Source organism: Ambystoma mexicanum, chromosome 5q (genome assembly GCF_040938575.1).
Source record: "Ambystoma mexicanum isolate Mex_15411 chromosome 5q, UKY_AmexF1_1, whole genome shotgun sequence".
In the NCBI taxonomy this organism is placed as follows: domain Eukaryota; kingdom Metazoa; phylum Chordata; class Amphibia; order Caudata; family Ambystomatidae; genus Ambystoma; species Ambystoma mexicanum.
Window position 1 is genome coordinate 157,765,822 of NC_090933.1, and position 12,738 is coordinate 157,778,559.

The 12,738-nt window shown below is 43.5% G+C and overlaps 1 protein-coding gene across 25 annotated transcripts in view; it reads left to right on the top strand.

Annotated features, from left to right (window-relative positions):
* Positions 1-12,738, top strand: part of EPB41L3 (erythrocyte membrane protein band 4.1 like 3) — a 971,190-nt gene that overhangs the window by 647,254 nt on the left and 311,198 nt on the right. For all 25 annotated transcript variants that reach the window (XM_069620665.1, XM_069620670.1, XM_069620666.1 and 22 more), the window contains exon 10: positions 6,789-6,886. In XM_069620665.1, coding sequence (XP_069476766.1) covers positions 6,789-6,886 — 98 coding nt within the window. The remainder of the gene's footprint in view (positions 1-6,788; positions 6,887-12,738) is intronic.

Sequence of the window (12,738 nt, forward strand, 5' to 3'; positions counted from 1 at the left end):
AATTATTAGTTAAAAACCAATGTATCACCTATGAGGCACAGTAAGAATCAGTCAATGGAATAGAAGGGTCTGCAGGGAGGCAGGACATCCAAAGTCAATTGGAGCAAAGTCTATGGAGCTGAGGCACTTCTTAGATGGTAAAAGTAGTTCACAAAGTTAGAGCGTTTGTGGAAGAAAAATTACGCTAGGGTCACAAACTGCTACACTTGTGAAAGTTCGAGCTACAGTCAACTCTAGAAAAGCATCTACTGCAAGTCTCAACCGAGAAGAGCAAGCTACACACCGGGCAATTCAAAGGTCCAGGAGGATGCAGCAAGCTTCGTTCACGTTTTCTTCGTCGGGTGTTTCTCCCAGTGGTCGACTTTGCCTCTAGTCCCAAAACCTTCGCTTTTAAGCAGGTTTCTGCCATTCATGCACAGCCTAGGCTGTCAATCACACAGCAGGGTGGCTGTCCTGAAAGGACAGCCAGCCAGCCAATCAGGACTGGTTGCATTCAGGAATTTCTAGAGACAAAGCACAGGGGAGTTTCGGGACCCTCCCTCACATCCTGTCCTTCCAGACACACTGGAGCCAGAGGCGGGCTTCAGGGCTGAAGCCCACCAAAGGCAAGACAAATAAAGGGCTCAAACCTGTCAACGCACAGAGTAAAATCCAAGAAAGATCTCACAAACAGAAAATGGTGAAAAAAGAAGTCAGGGGCCATTTTGACAAAGTGGCCACCCATGGGTACTGCACTGCAGCTGAGGGTTCAGCCTGTGGTAGAAAAGCACAATAGTAGGAAAAATGAAACCACCACCACCAGCCATTTAATGTAGTGAGGGTAACATCAAAATGTTACATGAGAATGTAGGATAAGGGGTTACTGAGTAACCCCCCAGCACTACACATAAAATGGTGTGTGTGGTCCTACAAAGAGAAAAGTTATGTAAAGTCGGTTTCACTTGACTATTCTTGGGAACGGTAGTTCACCCAAGAAAAGGTATTTAAATCTTATGAAAAATCAAAAAGGATTTCTCTGTGACACTGCTCTGAAGGTGCTGTGTGTCACCATACAAAAAGTAGATGCCTATGGAGTTTTTCAGACTCCAAAAACAGTGGAAACACATAATCCCAATCCGGTCAAAACACATGAGAGAGTGAGAAAAGGGTCTCACTCACTATAGGGTTAAAATCAATAAGTCCTAAAGTCCAGCAAAAGAGCTGGGGGGTCTCTAAGGCTGTAGGGAAGTAGCACCAAAATTAGAATTCTCCCTAACAAATCTCATTACATTTTATTCATTCCTGTAATATTTCGCTAGAAACACATTTTTCAGTGACCATGGTTAGTAAGTGCACAACTACACAATGTCTTCCCAACAACTCAAGTGTACAAAATAAATAAATTGAAACATTATTTGTGAATGATTGTGAAACATAGTGACCTGCCCCTTGCTATAAGCAAAAATGTATTAAACAGCCAAATGATTTTAAATATCCCCTGCTGTATTTCCCCTGCCCAGCCCACCCTCGCCACCTTTGCAAACCCAGTAGTGTCAGCTCATAGCATGCCCAATAACAAACTATAAGCAAACCAGCAATCTTGCATGGGAGTAGCTCTAGTTGCTACGGCCAGGTGTTGCCGCCTGCGACATAAGTAGGAGTTGTCACAGTTTTTGGATCCGCTTAGGCACCCAGAAGGGTGCATCGTCAGAGTTTGATCATTGTGAAAGAGGGAGCTGGTCCTCTGAGTGTGATTGAGACTAGTCGCCAATTATTCTTGCTCAACGGTGTTACTGTTCATGCTGACGCAGCTGTTGTTTCCACTCCACTGCTAGTCAGGTGGATGTTCGATTCAATTAAGTTAGTTGCTTCTTCTGGGGGTGTGAAGCAAAATGTTTTTCCATTATGCTGGAATCTTGATTTTGCCGGAAAGATCATAGCATATGTGAATGCTCTGTCTCACAGGAGCTTCTTAACACCAGAAGAAGTTTTTCTTTCTGTCTGCACGGCTGCTGAGAAGTCCGGGTAAATGTAAATTCTGCTAGATTCATATCTCAGTTCGCCTTTCTGTCTGGCTTGTCGCAGTCCCTCTATTTGAAAATTGGTGTTAGTTGCAAAGACAGGTTTTGTCTTGGGTGTAAGGGCTCTGTTCGCTCGTTCAACTGCAAAATGTGGCGAGAGCGTCGTGCCTCCCAGCAATTCCAGAAGTAGCTTTTCATCAAAGTCCTCCATTTGGATATTTGCAGTATTATCCGAGGATGCCAATTATTGTTGGGATGTTGTTGCAGCGGGATCGGGGCTCCAAATCGTCGTATTTCGCTGCAGTGTGCTTTCGCTCAGGAGACATTTTGGTAAATTTCGCCTTCATGATGATTCATTTGTCTTCCACTGTGCTAATTCTTCGCTCCGCCTCTGTGATTCTTGTTGCTTCTGTATCTAATTCGGCACGCAATGCATTAATGTTCACTGTAATATCATCCAGTTTGTTTTTCACAGATGCAAGCCAGTCTGTATGCTTTCTAAGAGGACGTGTACATTTGATATTTCCTGCTCTTCCCAGTGTTCTGCATCATCAGCAGTATGGCTTCCTTGTGGCCTGGCTTTAGGCGTCTGTCTCGTGAAGGCATCCATTTCCCTGTTTTTTGCTATTGGAATTACCCTTTGTTATCAGCAGTGGTGGTGTTGGAATGCGTGGTCCGGAACTCACTAAGAGTTTTTAGAGTGCAGTGGCGAATCCTACCCATGACGGCAATATGTATAATGGCTCCACCAAGTGATTTAATGCATCTGGGGCCCGTGCACCTTGTGGCCCAATCGCAAAAGGCACCAAATGGCCTGCGGTGGTGCCTGCCAAGGGGTGGCAGCCTGGACAGATGGCTGCCTCGTTGCGGCACGGGCGCTGTGTCCCTGGGTGCTGAGCTGCAGCAGCCGCCCCAAGGGATCGCGCTGCAGCACTCGCCGCTCCGGAAGGAAGAGGGAGTGTCCTCCATCTATGAGCATGTCACAAGGCTGGGGCCTGAGTGGCCGGCCTGCACCATTCAACAGCTGTCTGGTGATTATCCCTGCAGGAGTCCGGCTTGAGGAGCCGGCCCTGGGCTCAGCAATCAGGCTTTCCGCTGCATTCAGTACTCCTTGCCGCAGCTGCCGGTTTGGTGCTTGTACTCCCCACTGGCGCGAAGTCTCCGGCGCACAGCCGGTCGACCTGTGCTTCAGAGTTGGTTTCGGGTGATTTAGTCAGAAAGGATATGGTGTGCAAAGCTGGTCTTTGATCCAACAATCCGGTTACTGTCCACAATAATTGCTCCCCGCTGCAGTTGAGGAGTCAATCCCTGTCCGATTTATGGGCGCAGTGTCACTGACGGCACTGTCCGGCACAGAGCTCAGCTAAGGCTCAGCCATCTTGCAGCTGCACAGCAGTGCCCCCAGGACAGATACATTCTTTGGTCTCTGGCAGCTAGTGCTATATACCTGGTAATTTCAGTACTCCCGTTACACTTTTCCTGGGTAATCAGGAGCAGAAGTGTATGTGGGAACTTGGACTTCATGCTTTCCCTTCATTTAAGATTTCAGTGGTTACAGGTTGTTTGCGTAGGTTATCCATGTTTTTAACTATATTTTATTGGAGTAATATTTCCATTTTAAGGAACTCTTAAGATTTGTATTATATGATCTTGTGTTGGAACATCACAGTCCATCCAAGCAATTCTTAGATGTGAAAATAACAATTTGACATTGGGACACGTTTGCACTGAGTTATATATGATATGGCATTTATAACGCGCCTATACACAAGTGTTTCAAGGCGCGACGAGGCGAGGGAGGGGGAAAAGAGGGAAGACGGACAATGATCCTCGAAGGCCAGGTGTCATTCAGATCGCGCAAGTGCATGGGAAGGGGAAGGAGGAAAGTGCGGGGGGCAAGGGAGAGGGGACAGTGCAGTACATGGGATATTAAAATAAATAACAGAAGTAAAAGTACGGCCAGCAGGTGGCAAGTGCAAGGGTAAGTGCAGACATCAGGTGTCAAGTGCTGGTGGTGGGACTGTAGGGATACAGAAAATATTCCCCAAGTTATGCTTTGAGTCCCCGGTTTGACTTCAAACTAAGAGCTCATTTGCTGTGTTGTCTGGAAACAAAGGTGCACTTTGGATTTGGAGTGAACAGATAGGTCTGTGAACCTGGATACTTCACTTGTTCTGTCCCATGGGACTGATATGCACCCTTCCTTCTGTATGCACTAGAATGCTTTTGCCATTTTCCAATGCATTGTATTTAATGGTGCTCTCAATGCAGCCAAACCACTAAATGCAACTTAAATCCTCACCATACACAAGGCAAGTGTGTCAGGAGGGAGCACTCTGCAACAGTACAAGCCTTCATGGCCTAATAGGTTTTATCAAAGAGCTTTACTTGGATAACTTAAAACGTGGAGATCGGCTTCCCTCTTCACTGGTCCCTCTGCAGTAGCATTCATTGTTTACTCCAATAACCTCCCACCTACATTCTAGCCCCGACATTCCAGATGGAACCCTCTGTGATGACAGAAGCAATGGCCTGGCTCTGCAGGGTGCAGCATGATGTGGTACATGCTTTGAAAAGCTGGTTAATATGCAGACTCTCCACAACACAGTGCTAATTACACCTGCACTCCTCCGACTACCAAGAAGAAGAATTCAGTTGGATTTTCACAATAACCAGGAACTCATGGAAATATTCTCCATTGGCATTAATTCTGATTCTGTTTAGGTTTTTCTTATATTCATTCACATTCATATTGTGCACATCCTCCTGAATACCTGAACTCAATTTACTCTTCTGTACATTGATGACCTCATCCGTAGTGTTATTTGGGTGATTCTGTTCTCCACAACTAGTTTCATACTAACTTATACAAGACTCCCGCTACCATCTTGTTTGTACATACTCCCCGTCCAGTTGCCCATTTGTACATTTTCCCTTTTGTCTAGTTTTTTGACCTATTATTGCCTTGTATATATTCTGTTTTGTTTATAATCTGTAACCATGTAACTTCAAGCCTTGCATATTCTGTACTGTTGCGCCCGGTTACCTTTGGGTTTGGTGCGCATTATAAGTGAATAAAACAAACACAAAAATAGTAATTTTTTCAAAGGTTTTCCTCATTCTCCCTTTTGAATCATTATTTCATATCCGTAATCTGAAGAAATAAACAGTGATATGAAGGTGTATTGCTGCTGTAACTTAGTCCAGAAAATGATTTCATGCATTTTGATTGGTAGCATTAATGTTCGCATGGCATATGTGAATCATGCATCGTAACATTTGTGGATGACACTTTTCTAATGCGAGCGGCCCAAGTTACAGCCCTTATATACCGCTTTTCTACTTCTCATTGTGGGTACACCATCTGGGCAGCACGACAATTATACTTCCAGGTGCTAGCACCAATGATAACCTATGGCCTAGAAGCACTACAACTGATGAACATGGAGTGGCTGCAGATCCTAGAGGGAAAATACTGGAAGAAGATACTCGGTCTTCCGGCTTGCATACCCATGTCCATGCTCAGACTAGAACTGGGTCTCATTTCCTGGAAATCCCAGGTACTCAGAAAAAGGGCTGAACTGCATTTAAAAATGACACCCCATACAGATAATCTCCTGCTGGCTGCTATGTACTGCGAAATTAATAAATCCTCCTCATATCCACTCATGAAAAAACAGATGGACTGCTACCTGGAAACTATTGGTTGGACCCAAAGGCATCAAGGGGACACAGCTTCTTCACTTAGAGCGCTATCTAAGAAATCCGAATTGTATGACTGGAACAACAATTTTGTGCATCTGGAAGATCTGAAGCGATATAAATTTGTCCAATATATGAATTATACCTTTAAGAAGCCATTATCATACTTGACTCTTTGCCCTTCACCGTGCTTGAGACGATTTATTCTCCTGCTAAGGATTGACCAGCTTCCGGTACTGGCTATAAGCGGGATTATGAACAATCTCACCATACTTGAACGATCCTGCTGACTGTGCATGGACAGATCCAAGACTGAAACTGGCAAACACGTCCTTACCAGATGTCCTGCTATGTCAAACGTCTATTCAACGTGCTTTGAAGATTTCGTCCACAGATTGGACCACACAAGTAGCAATGACCTCTGGTTAAGGGCGATCAACGCAAGCGGACTCAAACTCTATATTGCAATGTCCAATGTGTGGTTGACTATAGAGAAATTACTGGATATAAATATATAGTCAGCCTGCTGTCTTATTTTGCTAACTTTCACCAGAGTTCTATCTATGAACCGATAAGTCTCTGTACTAGTAATTTGTTTTTTAGAACTTTTACTCTCTAGAACATGTAATAGATACAACATATGTAATTGCTAATTAATGACAATGTATTGACTACACATTATCTAGATATTCTCTCATCCTTCAGCTGGTTTTGTACTGTCTAATCTTGGTTTTGGCTATTTGCTTGCTATCTATCTTCTAACTACTACTCTATATTTCCTCTGTTCTTTTATCTCTTGAATTTTCTACTCTAGATACTCTGAAAATGTATTTTCTACACATATTATTGCTACTATCTAATTTAAAAAAAAATCATTAACGTATATTTTATTACATGATGTTACAAGAGTATTTACTATATGTAATTTATGAAATGTGAAAAGGTTATGTTAAGCTATAACACATTAATAATAAATTAAATGTCAGTGGCTGTAAAATATATTCTCATGAAATAAGCAACCAGCAATTCTACGTTAGCAGCAATGTTGATCTGCAAATTGTAAATACACCTATGTTCTCTCTTTAGTTTGAACAGTTTGAAAGCACCATTGGATTTAAATTGCCAAACCATCGAGCAGCAAAACGTTTATGGAAAGTATGTGTTGAACATCACACGTTTTTCAGGTATGTTTTACTGCTATGGATTTCACTTGAATCACAGTATACTTGTTCACCCTGATGCATGTTTAGTTTCTCTGTGAAACTGCCCCCTATGAATGTACTCTTTCCACTAGCAGGGCCGCAAAACTGCTTTTATTGCATGTCATAATGCTTGTAGCCTCATTTACGTGTTTGGCCGGTGGATAACCTTGTAACATTATTAATAGGGCCTTTCAGAACCTTCTCTGGTGAGTGCTTCTGAGAGGACAACCTAGTGACCCAAAAAGGTTTAAACTCGAGGATAAACCAAACTCTCATTGTTATGGTGGAGCAGTGGGTGGATATTCGACTCAGGGAGAAGTATGTTTGCTGTGAAGTACAGCTAACAATAATGATTAAGTAGAAAAATACCATATATTGCATCCAGTTACACACTCGCACACATTTACAGACTAGCAAAAGCCTATACATTCTGCAGATCCTACAGCGGGGAAAAGATGCTCCACATTAAATGGCAAGTCTTATTAACCAGCTCTTAAGTTGCCCAGGTCTACTCTTCCCTCTGTCCAGGTGTGCCACACACAAGTACCTTCTTACACCACCAATAAATACATAATCCCAGTAACCTCCACAAAAGGTAACTAGTAAATTAAACTGGTATTGTATGGAATGAGCGTTCTCTTATCCGGGATCCCTGTAATCTGCATTGCAGTGGCGAAGATAAGAAGGACATTGAAACCCCAAATTTTTCCCCCTCTGGCTTATGAAAAGAGTTTAGGGACAGTGGTCATTATAGAAGCTTCTGTAACACACTAGAATGAATCGCAAATGATCATACACATTACTCAGTGTGCAACAGAAAAGTTAATTTTACAAAGTAGGAGCTCAAGAAGCTGCCACTCTGGTTCAAGAAATAATTCTACAAAGGAGCAGAGGGGAGAGTTAAGAGTGAAGACTGTTTGTCCACCTTCAGGACCCACATGGTTTCAAGACCAAACAACTCAACAGCAATCAAGCGTGTCATGTGGTTTAGAGGACACCCAACTACTGACACTGAAATAAAGTTAAAGGGTTTTATTAAGCAAAATTAAAACATAAAAATATTACATGGAAATTGTTTCAAGATAGCTACAACATAAGTGTTTGGGAAATGTAGTTTTTGATAGCAGGATTATGCACTGTTACAGACAGTAGGATAGATTGGTTTTTCAATGTACCGTATGGCCATCCCTCTTCCTAATCTAGAAATGCACCCCTATCCCAATTCCGGCATCCCAGGCTCCAGGTTAATAGATGGCGATTGCTTCACCCTCCGTATACTAATCATGAATTGAGCTGTGATGTCAAGCTAATGGCACATGGCCTTATCTAACTAAGCTTCTTCTGGAGCTTCCTAGAATTCCCTACTCTAACCAGTTGTTAGTATCCTAAGGGGTATTGGAGTGTGCCTTGTAGACACCTTGCTTTATTTGGTATTTTCTTGCATGCTCACTTTCTACTCTCATTGCACTCCTTCTTAAAGTCCACCTGTCTCTACTCTTTTCCTCCACTGTCCCTCTGTCAGGCTGAGAGGTCCTGTGTCCGCGGAAGCTGCTGAACCCCTGACAATCCCCCTGATATGTAATTCCCAGAACTAGATATTAATTCAGCTCTGCAAACTACACTCCAAAGGGAAAGGGGGAAGTGGATAACAAAACAACACCAGGCTGACTGCGTCAAGGCTAACCAAAGCTGAACCTGCAGAGGATATAAGAAGAGCAGATACAAATCCTTTTATTACTTACTTAACCTATAGAGTTGGAAAGACTTTAAATCCTTAACTAATAATTAAGAATCGTACCTGGTTCTTCTCTTGAAATTTCTTAGAGAAGCTTGTAAAGAAGCTGAAAATCTCTCTTACTTGAGATTCTTGAAATTCACAGCAACTTCTTAATCTGGGCAAACCTGGAAAGTTTTGCTCTTTGCCTTTTTTCCAAAATTCACTAATTGTCCAGTTAAATTGTCTTTAATTTTTTCTTTCTTTTTCTTTCAAACTTTTCTTTAGTTTTCAAACTTTTTACAATTCTATGGAGTTTTTGATTTCTTGAAGAAACACGTGTTAAACACACACGCAGATATCTCAATACTGAAGATTTGCACGTTGAAAACTTCCTGCGTTGAAGAACATGTGCACTGTAAGAAAATTCCATGCGCAGAAAACACACGCGCTTGTAAACACACGCGAAGCAGAATTCCCGTGCAAACGGAATCTCGCCCAGATAACACACGCGCTTGTAAACTCCCGCGCTGATGAATTCCCGCGCCTATTCACACGCACCTTATAACCCACGCGCAAAAGAGTTCACACGCGGTCGAGTTCACGCATTAAAAAGCACACGCGCTGGTAATCACACACGCAATTGAGTTCTCGCGCAGAAGCACACGCGCTTGAAAACACACGCGCAATAGAGTTCTCACGCGGCGAACAGATTCTCACGTGCTGGAAAACACACGCGCAATTGAGTTCTCGCGCAGAAGCACATGCGCTTGAAAACACACGCGCAATAGAGTTCTCACGCGACGAACAGATTCTCGCGCTAGGAAGCACACGCGCTGGAAAACACACGCGCAATAGAGTTCTCACGCGGCGAACAGATTCTCACGCGCTGAAAAACACACACGCTATAGAGTTCTCACGCGGCGAACAGATTCTCGCGCTAGGAAGCACACGCGCTGGAAAACACACACGCTAATTTCCCCTCGCACGCGCACAGGTTCAACGGTTCATTTCAGATTACACGTAGTACGTGTTTAACAAATAGCGTTCACCCGTTAACCTCGCGCAAAACTTCAAGCGCACTCAAAAAAGTTCAAAATATAAATTCAAAGGTAACATTTTACGAGTTCTCACTTAAATGTCCTTAAGATAAACAGAGCGGCAGTTAAACAAAGTCACTTATCTCCAGAACAATTTCTTAAAGATCTTCAGAGTTTCCTGTCTTCAAAACGCATTCCTGACAGCTGATAACTTCTCCTGAAACCCCCAAGAAAGTAGCCGCTCAACTGCTAGCACCTGAAGGATAAAATCCACCAGGCCCTAGTCTAAAGCAGGAGCAGCCACTAGACACGTCCTCTCAGCTGGGGTTTAGATGATGAAAGGCAAAGAGTGACAGTTTAGAATGTTCATTGTTGTTCAGCAGTGTTTTCTAACCAATCAGAGCTGTCACTGTGAAACTCCATTTTGCCTTGGGTCAGAACCAGGATTCTGAATCAGGAAGTTAAGACCAAACCAACTACAATAGAAAACCTCCCACCCACACAAGGCTTATCTAAAAAAGGATAATAAAAGAGACATAATGGGAAAGAAACTTGAATAAGGGAAAATAGCCTGAATAGGGGAAGGAAACCTGACACCCTCTGATGTCTCTTGTACCTTCTAGGCCTTGTTTCCACTCTTACTTCTTAGTTACCACTCTTCTACACCACTACTCTCTAACAGCCACCATCGCCCACAAGGGTAGGACTGTATCAGGATTGCTCCCTGGTAGGCCTCCCACCCCCAGCTGAGGGGGGTTCTCATCCCATCTTGACAAGGCCAAAGTACTGGACTTGTCGCACCATGAGTGCCAGCAACAAGGAAGGGGATACCGTCTAGATCTCAGTCCTTATCCCTTCTTCTGGAGAGTACAATCCGTCGCTGCCTTTCTTGGATTTAGGTCTTCCTCCCTTTGGCAAGTGTCCCAAACGTCTTCCCCCTTACTGTGGCTCTCCTCCTTTTTGTTGCATATTCCCCTTTGCTATGGCCAAGGAGCTCTCCCCATCTGTTGCACATCTCCACCTCCTGTGATTAAATTCACTATCTCCTCACTGTAGCTCACTCCTTTTCCTGGCTCCTGCGGCTCTACTCCCCCCTCACTGGAGCACTCTGCTCCTCCAGGGTGCATGGGGCTCTCCTCTTCTGTTACACATCTGCTTTTCCAGGGTTTGAAGTCAGTCTGGCTCTCTTACTACTTTTCACTCCCCCTTCTCTTAGGTAAGGGGTCTCTTTTCTTCTGGTCCCAATGAGCTTTCATCTCCCTCACAAGTGCATGCCCCTCTTCTGGGGTGCAAAGGGCTCTTCTCCCCTCTTACTGGTGTACACCCTTCATCTGGGGTTTAAGGGGTTCTTGTCGCCCTCACTGGAGCGCACCCCTCTTCTGAGTTTCGAGAGGCCTGTCTCACCCTCACTGGTGTTCTCCAGCTTTCTCCAAAGGCTCCTCTCCTCGACTTCCCAGCCCGAAAACCCTGTCTGTTGATCTTCGCCTATGTTTTGTAGCCTTCACTATCCTTCAGTTATCTGAGGTATACTTTCGAAATTTATTAATTGACTTCCTATTCCAACCCAGAGGATGAAAGTCTTTAAAAGACTTGCCGCCATTTTGGATTTCTTTTAGTTTGTTTCCTGTTCAGGTCGTTTGCCTGCTGCTGTGCTCCTGCCTTGCCTCCTGGCTGCCCCGCCAGTACAGTAGCTAGTTTTGTCGGTTTCTGGTATATAATGCTATCACAGGGACTGACAACCCTCTAGTATTATTGCCACCTATGTAAAATGTTTTTTTCCTTTGTGGAGGGGGAAGGGAAATATTACTCTTGTGAGAGAGAAAATTGTCCCCATTCATAAGCACTGCTGCTGGGGGACGGGGGGGTGGCGGGTTTGGATATGTTAGGATTTTTCCTTGGTGGATTCACACCTGTTGACTAAGGGGCCTCTCTCGATGTACTTCTCCATAGCATGTCTGTTTCTGAAACCCCTGAAAGACATTCAGGAATCCGTTCTAGGTTTTGGATTTCTAATCCTGATGCCACTTGGAAGATGTAGTCCTGAATACTGTTTCTTTGGGACCTTGCAGTTCCTGACTATTTGCTCTCTCAGCGGGTTCGGAAATAGCTCAGGGCTGGTCCTCCCAACATCCTGGTTCTGATTTAGAGGGACTCTTTGGTAGGGTATTTCTACAAGGATCTCCCTCACCCATCTTGGGCATTCATTCTTCACTTTGTGCTGGATAACATTCAGGAAGCTGAACTGATCTAGTTGGGATGAGGATTAGGGTTCTGTCCGTCCTACTTTCAGGCACACGGTGGGCTGGGTACATTGTTGACACTGTTACCTTAATACATATTTTAGGGACACCTTCCCATAAAAGGGCTGGCTCTGTTCTTGAATTCTCAACAGAATAGAGCCCTACCACCTCCAGCTTGAGTGGAGTAGGAATTGAACAAACAAAATGACAAAGTGATGGCAGTGGCAGAGAAATCTTTCACGATGGTTGTGGAATTGAAAAATGTATAGGAATTCTGTGCTGGCTGAACAGACAATTGTCAGGTCCTGGTTCCCTTGTCCACAGGAGCTGCTGAACCCCACATACTCTCCTTTAGTCAACTACTGATCTAAAAACAGCAGAAGTCTCAGTGCCCACGAGGGAAAGGGGGAGTGGATAAAATAAAAAAAACACAGACTTCAATCTTCAACTTTAGTTGAGAATCTGTAGAGGAGAAAATAAAACACAAGTTACTTCTATGTAAACTTACACTCACCCACCTCTAACCAAAAGTAATTTCTAGTACCTGTTCGCCACCTAATGTAAGTATGAGGAGCTGATTAATTCCAGGAAAAGGGTTGCACATTTTCTTCTTTTTGTAAAGTTCTGAAGAATTAACTTTCAAGTTAAATGTTTTCATAAAGGAATTACAAATTAATTAGTTTCTCCTTACCTCAGGTAAATTCCTAAATCTTCCAAAAGTCTATTAGATAATAAGGAACTGAAAATGAGAAACTTGAAATGTCTCATTTTCTTGCATTTCACCTTAAATTCTCTGTTAAGATTGTCTTCTCTGTATTTACAGCATAAATACTGCCTCAA